The sequence below is a fragment of the Arachis hypogaea genome, chromosome 4 (assembly GCF_003086295.3).
Source record: "Arachis hypogaea cultivar Tifrunner chromosome 4, arahy.Tifrunner.gnm2.J5K5, whole genome shotgun sequence".
NCBI classification, from domain to species: Eukaryota; Viridiplantae; Streptophyta; class Magnoliopsida; order Fabales; family Fabaceae; genus Arachis; species Arachis hypogaea.
In genome coordinates, this window is record NC_092039.1 from 863,800 (window position 1) to 890,166 (window position 26,367).

The window sequence follows — 26,367 nt, forward strand, 5'->3', positions numbered from 1 at the left end:
GATTGATTGACTTTTTTAAAAAAATTCGATCTGATCCATCCAATTTCAAGCGATTTGGATTGGATTGAATTTACGGTTTTATAAATTAAAAAAATTAAATATATATAATAAATCTCAACATCAAATTTTAAGTAACCAACAATTATATAACAAGTATCAACAATATCTTAAAAACCAACGATAACATAACAATAGAAATAAAATTATAGGTTAGTTAAAATAAATAAATAAATCACATTTTGAACATAAAATATTTATTAAATAATAATAATAATACATGAATAGTATAAAAATATATAACAAATTGAACATATTATAATTATGATTGTAAATATAATAATAAAATAATAATATTAGAGTATATTGTGCGGTTTGGATTGGATTGGATCGGTTATGAAAAGTAAATCCGAAATCCGATCCGATCTAGTGGTTTACAAAAAATAGAATCTAATCAAATTTAAATTAGTGTGGTTTTAATCGGTTTTCGATTTGGACTGGATTGGATGAACGGTTTAATTTGGATCGATTTGGATTTGAACACCCCTACTGGTAAGGGTTACCTCCCGTGCCTACTGCGCTACAAAACCGTCTAAGCTTAATTCAAAAAATCGCTTGGATCACGGTTTGGTTCGACCGATCGATTCTCGACCGATTTGACGATTTAAGAACAGTTTTTGAATTTTTCGGTTTTGATATCTGGTCGATTCGTTTTTTCCTTCGGTCTGCGGTTCGACCAGATGGTTCGAACCGGTTTTCAGAATAGAACTGCGTATGCTTTGGCGTGAGAAAGTTGAAAATATTTAATTCTAGAGGTCAGACGATGCAGCGCGCTACAATTTTTATTTCCCTCCTTTCCCGCCATGTTTACAAGTTGCAGTAATTAATCCCTCATTTCTTTTTAGCTTGGAAATCAAATTTCAAAAACAAAGACCCATCAATGTCGACACCGCAGCGATTCTCCGATGCCAGAAATGATTCTTCCAATGCTTCACCTTCAATCCCCGATTTTCCTCTCCAAGGTACATAAGTTCTAAGCTTCTTCAAAACACTTCGCTTATTGCCTTCAGCAAATAAATAATTACATAAAGTAAAAGATAGTGAATATTGTGATATTGCTAATGTGCGGTAATCTGTTCCAGGCTGCTCAAATCGCAGTGAAGAGGCTGCAATGTTTCGCACTGCTATGGGAACGCCCGTTCGAGTAGGTCAATCTTCCATCGCAAAAGCTTTATCTCTCCTCGGAAACGATGCTGATGCTAACGGCGTCGTTCCACAAGGTATTTCCTTCTGTTCGCTTCCCTGCTTTTAATTTAATTATTCCTGGTATTATAAGATAGCGAAATTAGAAATTAGTTATTCAATAACCCTCAGTCCCTCACTCTGCGGGATAGTGTACGTATTAGTTACTTAGGTATTTTCTACGATGATTTCTTAGTTAGAATTACGATTGAAATTTTTAATAAAAATACTTAATCTGGCGAGATAAAATGAATCTCATTCTGCAAATAATGGAGTCATTGTTTCGTTGGTTTTCTGTTTCATGAGGGGCAATGAATGTCCAATTTCATTTTTATTGTGTAGCTTGATTCACACTAGTCGTTGCATTTTAAGACTTGGATGATGATGATGGTATTGGTGTTGGTGTTGAAGGTTTTCGTTAGCTCGTCTATCTCAGGGGTATGTGCCTCTCTATGTAACTGAAAAAGAAAAAGAAGAAAAGGAAGTAACAAAATTTCCTATTTCATCCGGTCAATTCAATCACCAAATTATAGGAATGCTGAGAAAGAGAATAGTTATAAAGGAGTACTTGCATTCCACGCATTTTTCTCAACAATATGTAGTTTGAATTGAATGAAGTGCCTTTATTTTCTCTTGAATGATTTCTTGTGAACTGGATTAATAAACTGCAGGGGAGGAGAATGAAACAGATGATAGTTGCAGCTTCTCAAATTCTCTGTTCACAACAGGTTCCGGAAAAGGAGTTAATATATCTTCTAGTGGTATGGATAGAGCAAAGTCATTACTGGGATTGGAACAACACACCGTTGGTGGTAACTTCCAAAGCCCCGACTATACAAGAAAATCACATGTCATTGATGAAGCACGTGAGATGCAACACTTATCTCGTTTACAGCAACATGAAGTTGTTAACAGTTCTAAGACAATGGATCGTGCATTGTCTCAAAGCCCTTCAGTTGATAGTAGTCATGCATCGAAGAATGATTTTAAATTAAAAGTAGTTCAACCAGATTGCTATACTCCTCTGGTTAAAGAAGCTCCAATCAAATTCCACACTGCAGGGGGAAGATCTGTATCTGTATCTTCTGGTGCGCTACAACGTGCAAGGAGCCTTCTTGGTAATCCAGACCTGGGAGATTTCATTAGTGGAGGAGATGCTGGTGACTTAATTTTATCATTTCCAAATGAGGCACAAGGTAACACGCCTTCATCTTGTCTTACAAGTGATTGCAATACTCCATCGGTCCATCGAATAACATCACAGGGAAATTATACGGCACAAAGTTTTGCGTATCCCTCGTGTTCTTCTGTGAAAAAAGAATATTCCACCAAGTTTCTTCGTGAAGGTACTGGAAATAACTTAATCATGAAATTTGATGCTGTTGTGAACGAAAGTGAATATAGCACAAAACTTAGCAACTGTGAACAAGAACCAACTAACAGTCATTCTTTGCCAAATGGCTTATCTTCAAAAGTAAATCCACTTGGAATGTCATCAAGAAAGCCACTAGCTGTTATTTCCTGTAACAATAACATACTGAATACAAGCAGACAGCCTGCTGCTAGTGATAAAAGGAGACTAGGATCACGAGTAGCTGTTTCTCCCTTCAAACGGCCTCGTATTTCCAAAATTTCTGTTCCTTATGATCAGGATGTTGGAGTTTCTGTTCCAAAATTGTCTGAATTATCTTCTGAAGTTTCTGGATGTAACAGAAGGGTTTCTACCCGATACCCATTTCGGCATCAAAGGATGCAGGTCAAGGAATTCTTTGGAGTGCCTACATTCAGGCAGAAGGTAATGAATGTACTGCATTAGATCAATGCTACATTATATCAATGCTGATTATTATCTTCTGTTAGTTAGGACCCCTCATTATGCTTATACTAACAACTCTTTGTGCAACAAAATTAGAAAATGATTTTTGTATTGGTTTTAGCATTTTCATAACCAGGTTAGGCAGGTGACATCATTCAATGCCGAAAAGTACATGTTCCATGATGGATCTACTCAAAATAGTATGGGAGCAGAGGATTTTGTCCATCTATTGGCTCAGCATGGGGCTTCCACGCATTTTGCTTCTAATGAGTAAGTTGCTGTTGTCCTGAACTTTTGCTTTTATTAGTGGAAACTGTTAGGAGTAACTTGGTTCTTTGGTTTGAGTCTATTCAAGGTTAGATCAATAATCAATTGGGCAGCTAAAGCATGTCAGAAACTAAAATCCACCTTATATGTTCAATTTTTATCTGAATAACATGGAAATTTGGGTTATTGTCTTTAATGCACCTCCATCTTGAATTTAATATTCTATCAAAGATTGCTACTTTCAATTCTCTTTATTGTTTCCCATATGTATGACCCATAAACAATGTTCTTTTGTGTTGCCTTGATTCTTGTAGTTTTACACTCAAATTGCTCATATATGTAGTTGGGTGAAGAATCATTACAAGTGGATTGTATGGAAACTTGCATGCTACGAGAGATGCTGTTCTGCAAGACCTGTAAAATTTTTGACAGTATCAAATGTGCTTGAGGAACTTAAGTACAGGTATGTAAGTATGTAACTGCTGTACGAAAAGCAGATGACATATTTTGGCTCTATAAAACTAATAAGTAATGTTGACATATGGTGCATAGATATGAAAGAGAAGTCAATCATGCACACCGATCTACAATCAAGAGAATCCTTGAAGGGGATGCACCGCCATCTTCAATGATGATTTTGTGCATTTCTAGCATTCACTCTGATCACTTTACAGAAAGTGGGAATTTTGTTGAGAAACAAACTATGGACCAGAGCAGTGAAGTAGTAAAAGTTGAACTGACTGATGGATGGTAAGAATTTTGACTTGTAAGCTTCTAATGGCAAAATATAAGGTTCCGTTTCTTTTAGAACGATTTTACCTTGCAGGTATTCTGTGAATGCCGTTTTAGATGTTCCATTGTCAAGGCAACTTGCTGCTGGGAGATTGTTTGTGGGACAGAAACTTCGGGTAACATGGTGTTTGTTGGTTTTTTCGTTTACCATATATGACCAAAACATAGGTAATAGTATTTACATTCATTATGTTTATGCAGATCTGGGGAGCAAGATTATGTGGCTGGGATGGGCCAGCTTCGCCGCTTGAGGTTTTCCTTGGTTTACGATTGTGATTGAATAATTCATATAATAACTGTATATTATTACACATTGATGCTTCAACTGGTGAATTCAAGTCCTGGGTTCTCCCAATATAGTGGAACTCTAGTACCTTGGTTTTCCAATAAGCAAACATATATACATTTGTATAATATATATTGTTATTCCTTGTTAAATGGTCTTGTCAATTTCTGTTCTAATTTCAGGTTTCATCATCAGCAGTTAGTTTATTGTTGAACATTAATGGAACATGTAGAGTTCATTGGGCTGAACGATTAGGATTTTGTAAGCACTTCTCATCATTTGGATTCATTCTTTTTTATTTCAGGAGAAAATAATCTCTTGTTCTCTGAGCTTGTTTACTTGAGCTAATTCACAGGTAAGGCGGCTGGTCCACCTTTGGCTTTCAGATGTATAAAAAGCAATGGCGGTTTAATCCCTCAAACTTTGGCAGGAATCACCCGCATATATCCTATTGTTTATAAGGAAAGGTAACTTTTAATTGAGTACATCATATAGATAATATACTTGAAATAGGTAAAGAGCATTTCAGAATTATTCTAGTGACACAATCAAGGAAAGAATAAGTAACTTTTTTTGTCATTAGGTTGAGCAATGGGCAGTCTGTTGTTAGGTCAGAGAGGATGGAGAATAAAGTGATGGAGGTGTACAACCAGAGGTGTATCCTTAAACTATTTATCGACGTCTTTTGTTATCCCCCCCCCCCCCACCCTTTTCTGCTTATTTTAGTTATTTCCTTGAATCTTTTGTTTCCCTTTTTGTCTCTATGCAAATTTTCTAAATTCTAAATTTAATCTCTTTTCTTATTTGTTTCATTAGGTAGTCAATAGTCTCCTACAATTTAGTGTTCATGCCATAAGGATAATTGTAAGACTAGGAACAATATAGCTTTGATGCAAGAGTGTCATGTCTCGGAAGGTGAGATTGATCACCAGGAAGAACAAGGGGTAGAACATAAAACACTGAACTAGATTAAGTTAACCTGCAAAAATTGGATACAAAAAAGGAGTGTGTTGCACACCCCTCTTCTCAAGTGTGCCTGATATAAGAATGAGTTCAGAATAGGATAAAAGATGTTAACTAATTCTAGTACTAAGCTGTTAATTTTACACTGATTTTATAAATGGTAAATCTGAAATATAATTGGACGGCTATAGATGCCATTAAGCAGTAGTTGAGTCATTAAAGCTGCTGCTGGAAAAGGAGGGAACAGTTGTAAGGTTGAGTTGTGATCATTTTCCGTTTGTCTTGTCATTTTGTAACAGTAACTAGACATTTTTTCCCCAATTTGTATCTTGGGCTCTTAGCACTGCACTAAGAGTTCCAATTCTGTGCAAACACACCATACATTTTGTCTAGCTGATACTATTTCCCACACAAAATATCTAATATTGTCTAATTTACAACAAATAAAACAAATTACTTGGCATCATATAGCAAAGTCTAGAAAAGCTGATAAGCTACTTACTATGCCTTAGTGGCTGTTATTTGTGCAACCTATTTATTTCTATTGGGTGATGTGACTCAGACGTTCTGCTGTTGTGGAAAGCATCATCTCAGAGTATCAAAAGGAAAGAAGCGGTCTGCATACTTATGATGACGGTGATTCAGAAGGGGCCAGGATTCATAACATGCTGGAGACTGCTGAAGAACCTGAATTCCTAATGGCAGATATGAGTCCAGAGCAGCTTAAATGTTTCTCTGCTTATAAGGCCAAATTAAATGTGAGGTTATATTCCTAACTCAATGGAATTCGACATTTCAGACAGATATTTATGATCCCACGTACATCTTCAGGCAATCACACAGTCGGAGCAGGAAAAATCAACTGATAAAGCTCTGAAAGATGCTGGCCTGAGTCAAAGAGATGTCACACCATTGATGCGGATACGGGTGGTTGGATTAACTTATAAAGTTCGCCAACACAAGCGTATAGAAGGCATAGTAACAATCTGGAATCCTACAGAGAAGCAGGTGAGGCTATTAAAGTAATTGAAAAGATTATAATCGTTATATATGATGCACGATACGATAGTGGATACGACACACCAGACACACCACACGTGAACACACGAATTTTAAATTCTTATAACTCTTATAAGAATATTGAAACATGACATATATATAAAATATCAGATATTTTTTAGATAAATTATAATAATATTTAATATTTGATTGATATTAAAATATAAAGTAATTTTTTATTATTATTAATATCTTTATTTAATTATTTAAAAAATTTAAAATATTTTTTATTTTAATAATTAATAATATATGTTATTTTTAAACTTATTTTAAGAATGAGTAAAGCTAGGGAACCAAAAGCATATCAGCCAAAACCCAGCCAAATATTTTTGAATAAATTCAAAATCTCTACGAATTAATATATATGTATGTTTCTTCTACTAAATATCAGAATGTTTATTTTTTATATTAAATGGATGTTTTTTTATATATTTTTCGAATTTGTGATTGTTGGAGGTGGATAGATTAATGTGAGAGAAAAGATGAAGGTTTTTATAGATTTTAATTAAGTTTACTTAATCAATTTAAAATTTTTTAAATTTTGAACTTAAAAAATTTAAAATTAATTAATTATTAATATAAATTAATATAGTTTTGTTTAATTTTTTGTTGATAAGCTTTTGGTTCCTTATACTTTTCCTTTAAGAATATATATTAAGAATAAGGCTAGATTGACATGTGATGATATTTAGGTGTGTTTATGTCTACGTAAGAATTTTTTATCTTTTATTAAGATATAGTTGGATACAGAAGACTCACCTATTGGACGAATATCAACGAGTGTAGTATTCGAATGTATCCAACGCGGGAGTGGATCCTCTCCAGTGAGAAAAAAACTGGATGATATCCAGTGTTCAATCTAACCATTCATTGCACTCTCTCTCTTATTTATTTCTGGGCCCACTCATAGAATCAAAGGTGATAGATCACACTGGATTCTATCAATTGTTAAAAAAACTGGAGAGGATCTTTTTCCATCCAACGCGGACACGATCCAAGTGTTAGTGCTTCATATGTTTTTGTCGTGCTAGCTTCATTCTTCAATAAATTGCTATTTTATTACCAATGTCTCGCAGTGTCAAGAACTGGTTGAGGGAGAATCATATGCAATTTCAGGACTTACACCAATTTCAGGATCTGATTTAGATATCCTTCGCTTGCAGACTAGAGGATCTTCCACCAAGTGGTTGCCTCTATCTTCTAACACAAAGCAACAGTTTAAGTACGTACATTAGACTTTACAGTCAAAACTAGAATTCCTACTGGTTCTCGGATTCTAACTCCAGCTTATTACTGTCGTCCTTTGCAGGCCATTTTTCATTTCTCGAATATCAGCCTCATTGTTGAGTTTTAGTTGCATCTCACTTTCGAGGTATGTTCCTTTTTCTTAATATATATTTTTCTGGAATAGCAAGAAAATATCTGACATTAGCCCTAACTCCCTGTACAGTGAGTTCGATATCGCTGCATATGTTGTGCATGTGGGAAACACGTATGTGTCAAATCAACAGAAAAAACAATGGGTTTTTGTGACTGATGCATCCGCCGGGAATGGTTTTCGAACAGACAACTGCTCCAACTCTTTACTTGCCATTTGCTTTTGCTCTCCCTTAACTGATTTTGATTCATATCCACCTATCAATTACAACCTTGCTGGATCCACGGTAAGTTCAATGGATGGAAGAAATTTATATCTATCTATCTATCTATTTGTTTATGTTTGCTACTATTTTTAACTACTAATATCTTTATTTTTTTCTTTATCTTTACGGTTATCGAGTTTACGGTTCAACCAGCCGGTCGAGCGAAGTTGGATAATATTGTTTGGAAGTGCGAATTTTAGAATTTGCTGTTATTTTTATTTTGATAAAATAGTATTTATAGTATTTCCAAGTGAAATCCTCTAGTATATGAAAGAGTGAAAAAGTGCTTTCGTTGTTGTGGAATAAGAAGCCTTTAGTTATTACAATTATTTTATTATCATTTTATATTTACATATTCATCTCTGCACCTTTCTTGTGTTTCTTTTCTTTCAGAATGAGGAGTGAAACAATTGAATCATGTTATAATATATTATTATACAAAAAAAGATAAAAAGACAATTGAATTAAATAATTAATATATTATTATGTACTGTCTAGGCTGTAATGTGTTATTTGACTTATTTCAGAAATCGGATGAGTTCAATATCTTCTTTATATGCAGGTTGGTTTCTGTAATCTTATTAAAAAAGAAAGGGATGACAAAAATCATATCTTGGTTGCTGAAGCTACTGAAAATTCAACCTATTATCTGAGTTTTGATTCTCCACAATGTTCCCACCTCAGAAATTCTGCCAGTGAAATCAAAAGATGGGCAAACAACTCTAGCTTGGTATGCATCATCTAACTCTACCTATCATAACTTTGTACTTATGCAACTTCTTATAGTGACATTTTATATTATTATTATTATTACTATTTTTTTTCCTACAGACAATAGAGAAGCTTAAGCAAAAGGTGCTACTTATTGTTGGTGATTCTAGAAGCTAGAAGAATATGTTAATGTTGCTCTTTTGCCTCTCATAATAGATGTCGGATAGTCAGCTGAAATTTGTACATTAAGATCTTAGTTGATGTCCTTTCGAACTTGTTAAAACCATAATTCGAGTTTGTGCTGAATATTTTGTTTACTTTTTTTATTCTAAGTAAATTTATTAAAAGGAGACGACTTTTGCAAATGTGCTGACTACAAAAGTAATAAATAGAAATTATTTAAATTCTGTAAAATATGCGTAGATAACTTATTGCTTGGCTCCTTCTATTAAACTACTCTTCTACTTTAGTCAATCACAATAATAAAGAGTCACCTAATCCACAAATTTAACCTAACAAAATAAATAAATTTAGTTTTAATTTTAGTCTTTTATCTTATATATCTTATATTTATATTATTTTTTATCTTATTTTATCTTTCGTAGACAATACTTTATGAACTTGTTTGGGAAGTAGCAGAAGTTATTTTTTCTAAATTTTTGAATTATGAAAAGTCACGCGTGTTTGGCACTATTTTAAAAAGAACTCTTAACTTTCCAAAAAATTAATTCATAACTTTTTCAAGAAGTAGAAATATATGATTTTTCCTGCTCGATAAGTTATTCTATTATTTTCGTAGAAAAAAATGACCTCAAAACAAAAAAAATCTACTTTCATTTTTGATCTGTAAAAAAGTATTGAAATACTGATCCTCAACCACTATTTTCACTCAAGGTTCCATCTACTAAAAGGATTGACCTTCCACAATCATTTTCATGTAATGATTTATCTGCTGAAAATATTAACTTTCCACCACCATTTTAAAATAATGTTCCATCTAAACCACCTATTGCATGTATTCCCCTTCCAGTTTTTTTTAATCATTTTACCATTCTATTTTTATTATTAAATTTGTATTTAATATTGTGTGTGGTATAAAATCTCAGTTTTAATTTTATTTTTTCCTATGTGATTTTATTTTTATATAACTGCTATTATTTTTATAGTTAGTTATAGCAAGTTTTTTACCCTAATAAAAGATGAGGGAATTCTAATAAAAGTAAAAAAAATAAAAAATGATTATTGTGAATTAAAATTTTATTACTATTTACCACATACAAGAACACTATTATGAGTGAAGATGAAGTAGAAGAACCAGTTTCTACCTAAAAAATGGAACTAATAAGAGAACAAATAAAGAATTAATTGCCTAAACAATTGTAATCTTAGTGATTAGGTTATAGAAAATCAACCTTTAATATTGAAAAGTATTTGTTATCAACGTTGTTTTAATATCCATTTTTTGTGGAAAAAAATTATATTTTTTGAGTTATTTATCCAAACGCTATAACTTTAAAATAAATATTTTTATAACTAAAAATTCAAATACAAAATAACTTATTTATAAGTTGCTATTAATAAAAGTCCTTATACTAAACTCTTTTTCCAAAAGAACTTATTTAAATTGTTTATTATGTGCCTATATATATTTAATTTTACCTTTAAAACTAGTAATTGAAATACTTTGCCACAATCTTGAATCTAATAATTGAAATACTATCATAGCTTTGTCCTTGAAGCTACATAGCTTTATATAATATCAGTCAATCGTTTTTATTTCTCTTGAAAAATTATTCTTTTACACGTAAAAGAATGAACTATACTTATTAAATCAAAATTAGCATTGAAAGGAACTGTGCGGTTGTCGGTTATCGGGCAATTCGGGTGGATGTTTGAGGGGGTGAGAACGCTTCAATCGTGATCGTGCTGGGTTCGGATCTGCCGGGTAGTCGAGTTCTCGTTGTGGGAGAAAAGGGGGGTGCCACCTGCAAAGACACTCCGACGCTCTAGTCAGCTAGTGTGCAGGCGGGAAAATGGTTAGGTGGAAAAATGTGACATACCTCGAGGGAAGGGCAAGTCCTTCCCTATTTATACCGTGTCAGAGGTGGGCCCTAAGGGGACAGGCCCATTTTCCCCGAAGCTTCCTCGACTGTGTTGATGGAATAGCGAGGACGCGTGTCCTGACATCGTGGCGAGTGCTGAGGACTCGGCCGCTCGGGTCGGGTTCTCGACGGGTCGGGCCGACCCGTTCGTGGCCTGGGCCGGACCGTAACAGGAACAAAAGGCAGATACATGCGTGCCTTCAAACCAAGTTGCTAATTTGAATGCTACCTTTTGGTAGCCTCCTCTTTAGAAACCTTGTATGAATCAACTGTGACTTTCGACAACCACAACTCAGGAAAGTGGGAATTGAGATGATAGATGACTTCAATTTTGACCAATGTCTTTGGGGGAGAAGCATGTATTTTACTACTGTTACCCATTGTTGGTAATTGATTCATCTGCTTCTCAAAATGATGAAGTTTAAAGTATCAGCATTCTTAACCGAAGAATTTTAACGGACGAATGTTATTGGTATTGACAGAAGAAGAATCAACAAGAAAAGAGGAATTTGAATGCCGATGCAGGAATAGACGGGCCAGGAGAATACATGCTTAGGACTAATTCATATTATTTGATTATGTTAAAATTAAAATTTGAATATAATTTAAAAATAAAAATAAAAAACTTTTGTAGTTCATATTTAGAGTACTAAAATATTCTTTTGATTATTTTAAAAAAATTATTGTTTTTTTTAATGAAATTAAAATTTTAGTATTCTCATAATCAAATTAAAATAAACACACATAAAAAAAGACACTAAATAATAAAAATAATCAAATTAAGATTATAATATCTAACATAATCAAACATCATTCAACCTAGTAGAATCTTTTAGTCATTTAAAATAAAGTAAAATGATATTTTATAATTTTTAATATAAAAGTCCAATAAATATACTTGGTTTGGGTCTAATTATAAGAATAAAATTAATTTTAAATATAAATAGGATAAATAAGAATAAAAATTAGTATAATAGATTATTCAATTTATAAAATGTCAATATGATTTTTCAACAAGTGTTTAAATATAAATTATGTGTCATTATTATATAAAAGATACTATTTAAATTATAAAGTTGTCTGTCATTAATACATGAAAGGGACTATTTTAATTATAATTCACTTATGTAATGTAATTTTAGTTTACAATTGAATTTGTCAAAAAAATAAAAAATTGGATAATAAATTAGATATAATAAAAATTTATTTGTGTGGAAAGTGAAATGGTCATTTTGGCAGTTAAAAGAGTGAAATGTGATTGTGCCACATGTGCAAATGAGTAAAAAATATACTTTAATTTTAAATTAATTTAATATCATATAAACCCTAAAATTAAAAAAAAAAATTACATAAAGATCCTGGTCCTTTAACCTTGATATTCTGGTAGAACTCTCCAAGAAAATAACACCTACTAACAAAAAAGCATTGTAAACAAAAAGACATATCTTATAACCAACAAAAATTCACCTCACCCCTATCCTAAGAAATAAGAATATTTCAGGAATCTATAGTAAATCCAAGAAAGTTTAATTGGGATGCATCCAGTCAAGTCACTCACTTTTGAATTGATACTTGATAGCCATGCATAATGAGATCCATCTAACATGTATAGTTGCGCTAAATTTATCGGATTTGAATCTTTTAAAGTTTGAATTTCATTTTAGAAAGTAAAGTGTAATTTTTTACTATTTATTTAGTAAGTAGAATCAAAAATAAATATAAAAGAAAAATCATTTAAAAGTAAAAGATCACACTTTATCTTTTAAAATAAAAATTTAAAATTTAAAAAATCCAAATCCAAATTTATCGATCATTATTAGCCCGCCGAGCAAACCCTAAACAATTTTAATAAAAAAATCAAACCTAATTTTAGTAAACTAGAAATTTATCTTAAGTTAATAACCAAGCCGGTTTAAAATGATAAAATCGGTTATTAACCAATTACAAAATTATTAAATCGATTTTAAATCAATTTTAAAATTAAAAAGCTGGTTTTTGCATGTAAAATCCGGTTTTTGTATATAAAAACTGGTTTGATGGATGGTACTTGCATCCCCACTTGTTTTGATAACTATACGCTATAGGCTAGCATTATCAAAATTAAACCAAAGAATAAACCCTAAACCTTTATCAATTGCTCTTCTTCTTTGTCGGGTACCCCACCCTCCCTCTACGGCTCTAGCTTGCTGTTAACGGTGCGGCTCTGTTTGTCCACGATCGTGGTACTCCATCTCTCTTTCTATCTCTAATCGTGTTTGATTTGCATTTGATTTGTTATTCTTGAGTTTTATTTAAAGACACCATATGAGTCTGTCAAAGTATACAGGTCTTAGCTATGGCGGAGGTAATTTCTCATCCAAACACTACACTCGAGGAAAAAGAAGCTTTAGAACCTGAAAATAGTGGAGAAGGGGATGGTGAGCTTCCTCCATCATCACAAAAAGAGGGAGAAGAAACAAAAGGTAATGATTGTGTTGTTCTTTGAATCTGTTATGCACAATTTCCAATATCCTTCTTATGAAATTGGCATTGGCGAGTTAAAAACATTATACAAGTTCCTATTTGTCCGTTTTGTCAGTAAATTCAATTTATTTATTTATTTTAACTTATTCACTCTTGCGAGATCTTTTGAATGGTAAAATCTATCAATATGAATTTTCTATTTCAAATTGCAATTGAAAGTTCTGTTTCCAGATGGTGATTGTTCTTGTAATATAATATTGTATCTTAAAGCACCTAATGTAAGATATACATACATAACATAAAAGAGATGCTCAAGATACACCTATGTCACTGCAGTTCCACTTGCATCATGTGGCACACACATCATGATATCTTGGTACTCTATTGCTTTTCTTTATAGCTATCCCCTAACATTGCTTTGAAACAATCAGTATATGGTTAAGTTTTTTTAATTAATGGACTTAATTAGTTGGACTAGCTATCTTAAATAAATTATTAATACATCAAGTAGAAAGTTGAATTGTTGTTTAAGTAAATAACACTTTGAATCCAGTACAACTAGAGGAACCATAGACTTTCCTCCATAGTGCAAAGTTTTGGATTGAGTAGGTTGGAAGGAAAACAAATCATGGCTTATCAAGTAACCTTTAAGCTTTCAATCATTCATCTATGATTTTTATGAGCATTCTTTCACATTGCAGAGGAGATACAGCAACCTTTCCTCACATTTACTTGTATGTGAATCACAACATTTATTATTTTAACATATATAAGGCAGGCTGAAATAACAACATCATGAAAATGAAGGAACAACTAAATAATCAAAGCAACATTGATAATTAAAAATAATATTACTATGGTCTCACTAGATGCAACGTGTTTCACACTTTCACCGTTTCTCATTTAGGACTTAGACATATGCAAACAACAATTTTCATTTAGTTGGCCTTCCATACATTGAGTTGTATCGATCATTGAACATACGCTTTTTCTTTTGACAGAAACTTCGAAGAAAAAAAAGAAGAAATCCAAAAGCAAGTGAGGACTTAAATTGGCATGAGTGATTATTCTCCTAATCATTAATAACTTATTCTCAAGAATGGTTGTTGTCTTTCTTTTTCCAGGAAAAAGAAAGAGATCCTTCAGCAGTCTGATCCGCCATCAATTCCTGTTCTTGAACTTTTCCCATCTGGAGATTTTCCTGAAGGTGATATTCAGCAGTACAAAGACGAGTAAGTTAATGGCAAATTTTTGAATTTGAGCATCTGGTTTATCTATTTTTCTTTGACTTTGATTCCTTTCTTTTATATGTTATATTTTTGGGGTTAATTTTAAAAGTGAGAAAGAATGAAATGCCATTACAGAGGAAGCATCTTATCTGAGTAATCTTGCATGTCTCATCAACTTGATTTAAAATACAAAAGCAGCGCAACCATATTTATTAGCATAGCTCAGTATCAGAAATAACCAAAGAAAACCACTATTTTAAAAAACTAAATTTGGTTGGTTGGTTTTTAAGTGGAATTGTTCTTAGAATAGTCCATGTGAACCATATGAATCAATATGTTAATAAGTGGTTTTAGATCAATGAACTTGTGAAACCTTGCAAACCAGGCAGTTTTGACCAGTTTAACTGGTTTAATTTTGTTTGCTATTTCGGAAAAAATAAAAAATTCAGGTTTTGAAGAAGGGAAATAGTGGAAGCTTGCACAATCTGTTGACATTGTGCCAATTACATTTTCATGCTGTTGTCATGGAAGCCGTGTATATACTTTCTAACATATGAACAAGAAACTTGATTTTATATTAATTTTTAATATCTTTAAGTTTGAATAATTTTATATCTTGTTATGTCTTAATAATTCTATTTTATTATTTTAAGAAAAGCAAACATATAAACAATGGATTTTAAATAACATGACATGCTTTAACTAATCTATTGATATTAAATTTTAATAGTTTTAAATTGTAAATTACATTCTGGTTTTATAATGTTATAGAAGAGATATTTAGTGTAAAACATATTAGTATACTCATATGTAGAGAAATTATAGGGAATCAACTTTTAGTTAGCCAACATTAGCCAACTTTTCTTTTTTAATTCTAAAAATTCTCATTTATTGGAGGATTTAGGGTTTATAATTTAGAGTTAAAGGTTTATGATTTAAGGGCTAGAATTTAAGATAACCAATAATTTTTAAAAAATTGACTGATATTGACCGCAAAAAGGTGGCTCCCTAGTATTACTGCATTATATATCATAAAACAACTAGGACATATCTCACTAGGTGGGTTCACTGTATTGATTTGGTGATGCCATAGTTTTCTGTCATAAATCATCTTAGCACATAAACTGTTAACATCTAAATCTCATTTAATAGTTTTACCTAATATATCACAACCTATCTTATACACATCTGGCACCTACCTGACATCATCTTGTTAGGCAAAACTTCAAGGTCTCTGTTCAGGTTTTCAATCTTCAGGTCATCAACAGTCAATATTTTGCACCATGGCTATGACTGATAATGAACTATCTCTGACTCTTTCACCTCAACCAGCCTCATCCATGACATGGTCACATTCACCATCTTGATGCTAAGTGCTCTCTGTTTCTTACTTACACTCAAATGGAAGCTTTGGCCTGTGGCTCACACACCTCCAATCTCTGTTTTCAACAGGCTTGTGTTGTGTTTTCTTTCCCTTTTTTAGAAACAGCTCCCGCTATTGGTTTTGTGCTTTATTTCCCAGATTCTGTTTCACACTGGTTTCTACTTAGCTCCATTCCATATAATCTGATATTCATGCAACTTCTTTGATTTGGCCTGCACTATTTGGTTATGCTTGCTAATTATTTTATTTCTCTTATTGATTTAATTTTATTTTATTTTTGGGTTAAATCAATTGTCTGATTCCCTAGTCTTGTTTATTGTCATAAAGAAGTTTTTACAACTTTTGGGAACATTATTTGCACTATTTCCCTTTTCAAATTTTTAGATTATTTTGGTTTATTTTTCCCCAATATCAGCTATCTTCCTTTTAGTGGTTGCTGTGTTGCTATGGCATTTTTGGATGTGGCTTTTCCATGTTGCATTATGTCATTAATTACTTTGACTTGAATACGTAGGTCTTGGTTTCGTAGCTTATTTGTCTTTGTTCTTAGAACTGGTTTCGTTTAGCTCAAACCTAGAAGTTACTTAATGAAAGGGTTGCCCAAGCACCTTCTCTGGTCAATTTGGGAACAATTAGATTATTTTTATTATGCTAAATACCTAAGGATATTGTGGAACCACACCTTAAATAGCTTTTATGGGGGAAGAACCACTCTCCTTTAAGTACAACATTAAACATCCCATACTACTCATACCCAAGTTCCTAACATATTATTATGGGTAAACTTATGTAATATAAGAGTATTAGAGAAGACATAAGTTGCTTATGTCATGTTAATGGATAGTGGACAAATAAAATCAGGGAAATACAAACTAGTAATGGATTATCCTTAGTTGCTCAACCATGAATCCATGTACAAGCTTCTAGGACCCATTTCAAATCTGAATGAAGCCAAATGAAAGAAAGAAACATTTTACGTAAAGATATTACTAGAGCTCAGATGATATTGTCTCTTTTGTCAAATTCATTTTTACACAAGTGATGTTTGTGGGCTTCCTGGCAAATGGAGAAGTCCATTGATGAAACACTTGCAAGGGTAAAAACAGCTACTACTTGCATATCATTTTATTGTCGCCACTGACCTGGGTATTTTTATTTCTGTCCTTTCTTGATACCTCATTTTGTTGACCTCATTATTGTGAATTTTCAAATATCCGTATGTTTTAGCTGATATGATGGTTACTGTTATGCCAGTAACCTATGGAGAACTACATCAGAGGAGAAGAGAGAGCTGGAGCGCCTTGAGAAACCAATCTATAATTCGGTTCGTCGAGCAGCAGAAGTTCATCGTCAGGTTTCAATTTTGTTTTGAATTTCAGCATTAACTCTTAGTTTTGATGGCTAGTGTAGTTTAACTTCTTTTGATAGGGAGGAGGATTTGAATTGGGGTATGTGAAGTGAATGAAAATTAATGGTTTTTATGTTTTGTTTAGATTTTCACATGTTTTAAATATTCTCAGGATTCTTTTGTAGCAGTTGCTGAAAACGGAAAATGGTAGTTTATTCTTTTTCCATTTATGCATGCCCCTCTATTTTCAGACTTGAGAACTTGGGGAGAACATTAAGTGTGGATTTTGATCTAGGAGGACCTTTCAAGAGAGATTTGAGCTCAATGTAAATAAAATAACTTATTTTACAAAGTGTAAAAATATTACAATATACTAGCTACAATAGTACAATACTACAAATAAAAAGTTTCTTTCTCTTCTCTTTCTAGTTCGGATGAAAAAGGTGGGCCTTGGGGGCAGTGATTGGTAGCTGTGTCGTGCACTGGGCTGGGCTGCCCTTCTTTTTTCTACAATTGAATGTCAAAGAAATTAATTTTCTTTGCATCTTATTCCTCTAGCCTTCATTACATGTCAACACAAAAGAGGATGTTATTTTTCTAGCCGTGTTTGTCTCATCACTTTGTTTATATTCGAATGAAGAGCCGGGTGAAATTGCATTTTGTGCTTGGTAATAGGATCTTGACTTTGTGTTATACATTAGCTTATTACATATGCTTTCTCTATGTCTAATTAGGTTCGCAAATATATAAGAAGCATTTTAAAGCCTGGAATGCTGATGACTGACTTGTGTGAAACATTGGAGAATACTGTTCGGAAGCTAATATCAGAGGATGGCCTGCAAGCAGGCATTGCATTCCCCACAGGATGCTCTTTGAATTGGTAATAGTATGCTCTCTTTTTATTTTTTATTTTTTTTAGATCACGGAATCATCTTCCAACAAATTTCGTTGTTCTCTAGGGTTGCAGCTCATTGGACCCCAAATTCAGGAGACAAGACTGTGCTTCAGTATGATGATGTAATGAAGTTGGATTTTGGCACCCATGTAGACGGTAATACCCAAAATGATTGTATATCATCTTAATACTTCTAAATAAGTTAACTTCAGTAATTGTTAAGTGCCATTAATAATGAGTTTTTGTCTGTAGGATATATTGTTGATTGTGCTTTTACCGTGGCATTCAACCCAATGTTTGACCCTCTGCTTGAAGCCTCACGTGAAGCAACCAATACTGGTATTAAGGTATTTCCTAGGAAGATGCTCAACCTTTCGGCAATTTGTTTTCATCCATGTCAGGAGGGAAGCATTAAGACATTTATGAGACTAATTGTTCCACTAAATTTGAAATTCCATTAATAAGTGATCTTGTTTGGCTTCATTGACAAAAATCTAATATTAGATAAACAAGAAAGTGAAACATAATGGTGAAAGATATGGTTGCTAGGTATTTGAGGGATCCAACTGCACTCCCAGATCCTTACCATTTGAGACACCTCCCTTGTACCACCGCCCTTTCATAAATAGTTCTAACCACCTTTTCTATTCAAGATATTTTTTCGCTTGTCTAGCCATGCCTAGACTGCAAGGCTAATTACCAAACCCCTTACCCATGCATTTACCACGTCCTACTTATCTGCAACTCCCCCTGTATACTCTCTTACATATTGTGTGGGTAAGGTAAAATGATATTGCCAATTGAAATCAATTACATTTTTTCTGATATCAATATCAAGGATCCTAACAGGGGTCTAAATCTAATGCAAGATCTAGTTGAGATGGATTCAATGGTCACTATCTTAGAACACTTTTATTTGTGTTTCATAACATGAAATATAAGTATCAATCTCTTTCATATCAATGAAAGACAGGGTAATGGTTTTAGGAAATACATATAAGTGTTTCAAGATAGAGTACTTTATAATGTCTTTTAACAGTGTTGTATTGAAAGACTGAGCTGAGAGTTTTTTTTTTTTTTTTTTTTTTTTAATAAGGTGACAATAGAATAACATGTCACTGTTCTAGGTAAAATTCATTTTGGGAAATGTGCCTGTTGATTAAATGGGTCAAATGATGCTATTAGTTTTAATTGTATTGTTAGGATGTTTACTGTTATCTAGGAAGATACAAGTGAGAAATATTCACATTTCACTTGTTGCTCAATCTCTTTGGTTTAACCTTAATTTGATTGGAAGATTATTGCATTGAAAAGACTTAACCATATGTGGCCAAAAGCCCAAAACCCTTTTGGCACTGGTGTAATCTGAAGTTTAATTATGTACCATTTATGTGCCTTTCCTTTTTTGTCTACATAAATTGGCAAGCTCATCTACATAACCCTTCCCATTGCAAAGTTTCTTCCTTGCTCATCATCCCATTTTGAATATTTTGTTGGTTTCACTACTAGAATAATGGATAATTTTTTTTTCAATTTCTTTCTAACAGTTGTTAAAAAAAGAAAGATGAAATATTGTTAGAATATTTGCTGCTATCATACACTACAATTCATGCTATATCATAATAGGAGCAAATCTTCTAAAGAATAATTGTCTTTTCTTTTTTAAATATAAATATGTATATACATATATGTCTATGTATAATACATATAAATCAACTGTTAGTGGGGTGGGGTCTTAGAAAGTTTAAAAATGCAAGTTCTAATTACAAATTTGGTGAAATGGTAGGAACTTACAAAGTAATTAAAAGCTGAAAGTAGATTGACCTGAGAAGAAAAAGCTAGAACCATTTTTGTAATGACATTCTAATTCTTAAATGATATCAAAAAGGACAAAAAAAAATTCCCTCTCCTCAAAAGTGTTTAGTGCTAGTTTAGGATCGGCTGTACATTTGGTTTTTGAGTGGTTTATGGTTAACTTGTGGATTTCACTGTTAGGTACTTTTGATGAATGTAGGGTTTCTCCTGGGACTTCGCATTAGTTTTTATTTAACAAATTTGATGATTTATTTATTTATTGATTGCTCTTGGATATGAAAAGAAGATTTTTTACAAAGAAAAAGAGTATTAAAAAAGGGGATGGGGCATCCTCATATTACATGCAAAAGGACATGATTAACATTTAACACTCTAAGCTAGTGTTTGCTAGTTGAGACAGGCTACAAATATGAAAAGTTAAAAACAGAAAGATAGAAAATTGATGTCCCCTTTTTCTCTACTTTTTGGAAGGACAGAAAATACAGAAAACTTGTGTCTTGGGACAGATTGCGATGGTTACCTGCTTCCAACTCGAAACACATTTTTTTGTACTTTATTCTCTGTATTCATTTTCTGTCCCACTTACCAAACATACCCTAAGGGATAAACTGCATAGCCATGCCAGGTAATTCCTTTTCACATTAGATTTACACCAGAGAGAAATAAAAAAGGTAATCCTCAGATAAAATCAATAATAGAAAAGGAATCATTAAAATCCTTATCGTTCCTTTCCTTTCCAACCAAGTACACCAAATCACTACAAAAGTTAAGTTCTGCCACAGAATCTTTGCTTCTTTAGACAAGACATTTTTTCTGAACTTTGGAGGAAGAAACTGGTATTGATCCATAGGTCATACCTGGATTCACTGAATATACCAAAACGTATGATCCGAGAGATCTCGTGATAGAATTTAAACCACCCATTATGCGCATATTAGATGACAAAGCCATTAGAGGTCTGTGCTTCTGAAGCATGTCATTAGTGTTTATTTGATTAAGAACATCAGTGCGAACAAAAGCTTTAACCTTTGAAGATGATTGGATTTATATATTAATTTATCCTAGGAAATCACGAATTGGAAACATGATGTACATGAGAAAATACTAGAGGAGTGAAGTATCCTAGTCTTGATGTCAAAGGTGTTGGGTTAGTGGGGACAGGATTAAACAAAGGAAGATATACCATGGGCATGGGTCATGTTTATCTCCGTGGTACCTGTATTCATGTGGACCAGATATATAAAATTACTAAAAATTTGACATAAAACTACTAAATTTGTAGTGTATGATTTGGATTTCTATTTATGCTTACTATATATAAAACTTGTATTACACTAATTGTTAGATGACTTAGATCACTATAAGTCATACTGTGGTACTAAAATTTCAAAAATTTTAATAATTACTGGTTGCCCCATGGATAAGTGAGAGTGGGGCGGGGAATGGGGCCTTATTCTCCACCCTCCCCTGTTAAGATTCCTCCTTCAAAGTTTAAACATCAATAATCACGAATTTGAGTGTCAACAATAATTTGTAAACTAAGTTTAATAATAATTAGCAATTAATATATAGGGATGGATATCTTATGCAATTTGGGGTTGTGTGCTGATCAATCATTAGAAAGTGCAACGTTGTTGTAGCATCATTCACAGAGTGGTGATGGTGCTGAAGCACTCATCGCTGTTTCACATTGGATCTGTTGAGGATAGGCTGCCTAAAGGTAGGCAACTGCAATGGGGATGCCATTAGTAGAAAATCATGCTCAAAAGCAATTGCCGGTTGTTGGCCCCAGAGAACTATGGCGAATGTTGGCTAAAATCCATGACTAGACTTTGCCAAATAATGACATGGAGATAAATATGGGGTAATAGGAGTGGTGATGTGTGTTAGCAAAAGAAAGTTTCAGCAATGAACAATGGGTACCCGTGGCATCCACTTTTTATGGTTTCTCTACATACAGACTTGAAAATTTGAGTGAACTGCTTGGGAGAAAGATACTCTTACCATTGTTGCATATGATTATGCAATGCATGAAAGGAATCACTTGAACTTGGTATTTAGTATCTTATCTAATCTTCAGCTTTGGGTCAATATCTAATCTAATCTTAATATAACAGATATTGTAGGATTATGTACAAGATAATCATATGAACATGTATGAACAGTGAATTATCTTAATTGTTTCTAATGTGTCTATATGAGTACATATTAGTCTTGTAGGGAACCACACCTTAAAAGCTAGCTCTTAAGGGGGGAAGAATCACTCTTTTTAAATACAGTATAGAGCATCCTATACTACTCAATATAGGACTTCCCGTAATACCCAAGTCCTTAACAATACACCAGCCCTAGAGGCCTGCTGTCCACAGCGGCCTCACTCTATCAACATTGACCTAGCTGTAGCCACTCTGCTATTGTCTATTAGTATTCAATACTCACCGTAATCCAGCCTATAGGTAGCCCTTCCCGTGCTGCAGACAACGTGGCTTTAATACCATAAATATTAAGACTATGTAGATGCAGCAGAATAAGAACAGAGAATGTTGGAGTAGAAGTGGAGAGAGTAGACGAAAGAATGAAGAAAGCAGAGAGGCTGAAAGATATCAGGGTGACAGGATTCCAGCCTCTCTGAGTGTATTAATGGAAGAACAAAATGCAGAAAAGTAGAGCGCAAGGCAGCATCAGAGGTTACCAGTCCTTCCTTGTCTAAATTCTTCGTTACCTCTTTTAATTCCCGTCACCTCTCTTGTATGCATTTTCAACTCTCCTATAACAGAATCATCCCACACTCATGCCCTCCCCACTAACATTTCCAGCTGTCCTATTTGTTGCATCAGTAAGTCCCACTCTACTTTTATTTTCAAATCTCTCTTTCATTCTTTTGCTGTAAATAAAAGGCAAGAGAACTATTTTTCCCCTCTTCTCTCTTCTTTTCCCTCATTCTACTTGTCGGGTACTCAACAATGAGAATGTTTAGATAAAGATTTTGTTGATGGGAAACTAATGAACCACTACATATGTTTTTCTTGATTCTTTTGGTTTTTTGTTCTGGGTTTACACCAATGAGGTTGTGTTATAATCTTACAGGATGTTTTACCTTACTATGCAGGAAGCTGGAATTGATGTGCGCCTTTGTGATATTGGTGCTGCAATTCAAGAGGTCATGGAGTCCTACGAGGTTGAGATTAATGGGAAGGTGTATCAAGGTATGAAACTACTGTTGTTATTCCTCTCTCTTTTCATATTTATTTTATTTTTCTGATCTAGATAAATTGAATTTTAGCTTGGAAAAAAGTAGATTATTTACAATTTTCTGTTTTAGATGTAATGGGGAACTTCATGGTAGGAGCATTTATTTTGTGGTTCATGGTTGATCTTCCTATCCTTATAAATTCAACCATGAGTAACTTTGTACTTGTTAGAAATACATAGAGTATTCTATAATATCTCTATCATATCTTAACATACCAAATAATCTCTTAGGATTAGTTTTGATATTAGCTATTATTAGCCAATTATTTCCTTATCTATGATTAACGTTTCACTACTATTTGTTACATACCCAGACATTGCTGATGAGATGAGAGAAGTATCTAATCCTAAGTGAGGGAAGATTCAACCATTACCATTTCATTATAGTAGAAAGAAAAGATTGGAGGGCAGAAAGGGAAAGAGTGGAAGGGGGAATATCCTTGTAACCAACCTGCCACCTGGCTCAGTTAGTGAGGGAAGCGTGAGAGTGGGTCAGGAGGTGTAATCCTAACCGAATTGGGTAAGTGAGGGGAGGGAGTATTAGTAGTAACAGAATTTGCTCCTTTTTTTTAATTTTGAGATCGGGGTGGGAACTAGGAGGGAGGAGGTAGGCATCAGAGTGAGAGAATATAACAGAACTAGGAGTGAGGCTGGCTCTCTGTCATGAAATTCCTGTAGTAACTTAGGAATCCATTTTGAATTTTTGGGATTTCCCAGCCTTCCTTTGTATAACAACCTTATATTTTTCAATTCAAACCCCACTGGAACCTCTTCTCCCTTTAGTAAGATCTGAACTACGTCGCGCAGTTTCTCATCCCTATGCACTTCGTCTTCTAACTTATCCCACTCCATTCCACTGGCCACTGATAAAGAAGAGAGCTGGAACTTCTGGGAAAGGGCATCCAACACTCTATTCTTCCCTCCTTCCTTGTATCTTACCTCAAAATTGTATCCTAGGAGCTTGGTCATCCACTTCTGCTGTTCTTCCCCTCCAATTCTCCTGGGTTTGTTTACCAATGCTGTGTGTACTTTTAATCATATACATAACAGTGTTAGTGTGTTACATTCATTTTGCTTGATTATTGATGCCTTCATTTTGTCGAGACATGGGTTTGAGAGAAGTTAAAATGGCCGAGTGTTCCTTTTTATAGCTTCATGGCATTAATTTTCTCCGCATTCCTTACGCATCATGTTTAATGTTGAGAAATGTTTCCTTTATGTGAAAGCTTACAAGGGCCCAATAAACAGGCCAAAGGGGCAGTTATAATCAGTTGCCAACATTTTTCAATATTATGCATCATATCTGCTGCGGGGTATACTTTAACGAGAATGTTATTGCAGTTAAGAGTATACGGAATCTGAATGGACATAGCATAGGACGCTACCAAATACATGCAGGAAAATCTGTTCCCATAGTGAAAGGAGGAGAGCAGACTAAAATGGAAGAGGGTGAATTTTTCGCTATTGAAACCTTTGGATCTACAGGTAATAGTTTCTTCTGTTGTAAGATATCTGTTGCAAATGGATTGAAATAAATCATGATGGAAATGGTTTTGAATTTATATTCAGGAAAAGGATATGTGCGCGAAGACCTGGAGTGCAGCCACTACATGAAAAATTTTGACGTTGGTCATATACCTCTTAGGTTGCCTAGGGCTAAGCAATTATTGGCCACTATTAACAAAAACTTCTCTACTTTAGCCTTTTGTAGAAGGTATTTAGATCGCCTTGGGGAGACTAAATACTTAATGGCGTTGAAGAACCTGTGTGACGCTGGCATTGTTCAGGTATGTATGTTACACTAATCAGCCACCTAGAATAGAAATTTTGTATGTGAATTTATTGATATATTTTTTGTCACATTAAATGTTGAATGAGTTCTATATTAGCATTAAGCTTATTTAAGTTCACAATGACTGATTTGTGATATCTTAACTGGTCTTCATGCAGCCCTACCCCCCTCTATGTGATGTGAAAGGAAGCTATGTATCACAGTTTGAACATACAATCCTTCTCCGTCCAACATGCAAAGAAGTTATATCTAAGGGCGATGACTACTGACTTGGATATAAAGTGGTTTGATTAATATTATTATATATCTATAGACATTGTACTGTTTTTTTTAAATATTTTTTATTAAAAAAACAACTCTTCCTGTAACATCAACCGTACTGTTCTATACTGACACACGTCTTTCGATTTGACGGTAGTCACTTCATCATTGGGCATATTTTCTGGTTCGTGTTATTATCTTATTCCATAGATCTTGTTAAGGTTGAAAAGATGACCATTCGACTTATTTAGGTTGCATTTGGATTGTCTTGAGAGTTAAATAAAGAGACAGCGTTGGAGACGTGTTTTCTGTTTTTGGGGCAGAGAATTGTCTCTCTTTCTGTCTCTGAAATCAAATGACCTTGTGTTCATACCTGATTGTCTTTCTAACTTATCATAAAGATAATGAAGTAATGCCCCATTGATTCTCCGAAATTTTTCGACACTCATCAAGAGTTTTCATTTTATTGGGAAAAGAAGTAGTCCTTGACTTTTGAAAATAACCAAATTAGTCTATAAATTTACGATTGTGAATCTTTTGTCCTAATTTAACTATTGTTATTTGTTAATACAATGCTAACATAAAAACATTAAAGTATTAACTTGGCATTTTCAATGGTAAGATGACATAGCTAAGACGTTAGCATGATCAAATATGTGATTTAGATTAGTTAATTAAACTCATTTTTATTAATTGGTTTTTTAACTAATTTCGCACGTCAATTTAAACATATTAAAGTTTTAACTATGTTATTTTACTATTGGCGATATTATGTTGGCATTATAACGTTTAATGTTAGATAACGATTGTTAAATTAGGGAGCGAATGGATATTCACTATTTGTAAGTTTAGAGACTAATTTGGTTATTTTTAAAAGTCAAATTATTTTGATAAATGATGATTAAATAAATTAGTTTTTAATTAAACAAAAAAGATAAATTAATTTCTAATATTTCTATAAAGTAATAAATTGGTTTTTAATTTTTTCTAAAATATAGTATGGGGTCAAACAGTGATTGGATAAAGAATAGAGACTAACGATTAGACTGC

General features: G+C 33.3%; 2 protein-coding genes across 4 annotated transcripts; both read left to right on the top strand.

The window, feature by feature from the left end:
• The first annotated feature begins 858 nt into the window (after positions 1–858).
• LOC112795580 (protein BREAST CANCER SUSCEPTIBILITY 2 homolog B) lies at positions 859–9,190 on the top strand. 2 transcript variants are annotated; one of them, XM_025837584.3, is made up of 18 exons: positions 859–1,019; positions 1,140–1,277; positions 1,911–3,034; positions 3,177–3,325; positions 3,666–3,785; positions 3,875–4,072; positions 4,149–4,230; positions 4,316–4,366; positions 4,583–4,661; positions 4,756–4,867; positions 4,984–5,055; positions 5,926–6,121; positions 6,195–6,371; positions 7,586–7,644; positions 7,732–7,794; positions 7,873–8,086; positions 8,628–8,795; positions 8,897–9,190. In XM_025837584.3, exons 1-18 carry the CDS (start codon positions 938–940, stop codon positions 8,951–8,953), a joined length of 3,141 nt encoding a protein of 1,046 aa, XP_025693369.1. In that variant the 5' UTR covers positions 859–937; the 3' UTR covers positions 8,954–9,190. The 2 variants fall into 2 exon arrangements, with proteins under 2 accessions (XP_025693369.1, XP_025693368.1); XM_025837583.3 differs by having other exon boundaries at positions 862–1,019; positions 7,499–7,644.
• A 3,727-nt stretch (positions 9,191–12,917) lies between these two features.
• Positions 12,918–25,494, top strand: LOC112795581 (methionine aminopeptidase 2B). Of its 2 annotated transcripts, none has more exons than XM_025837586.2 (12): positions 12,918–13,100; positions 13,198–13,340; positions 14,343–14,379; positions 14,466–14,573; positions 17,209–17,308; positions 18,037–18,182; positions 18,262–18,353; positions 18,450–18,544; positions 23,122–23,218; positions 24,606–24,749; positions 24,834–25,051; positions 25,215–25,494. In XM_025837586.2, the coding sequence occupies exons 2-12, from the start codon at positions 13,214–13,216 to the stop codon at positions 25,323–25,325; spliced, it is 1,275 nt and encodes a 424-aa protein (XP_025693371.1). In that variant the 5' UTR covers positions 12,918–13,100; positions 13,198–13,213; the 3' UTR covers positions 25,326–25,494. The 2 variants fall into 2 exon arrangements, with proteins under 2 accessions (XP_025693371.1, XP_025693370.1); XM_025837585.2 differs by having other exon boundaries at positions 13,205–13,340.
• The last annotated feature ends 873 nt before the right edge of the window (positions 25,495–26,367 follow it).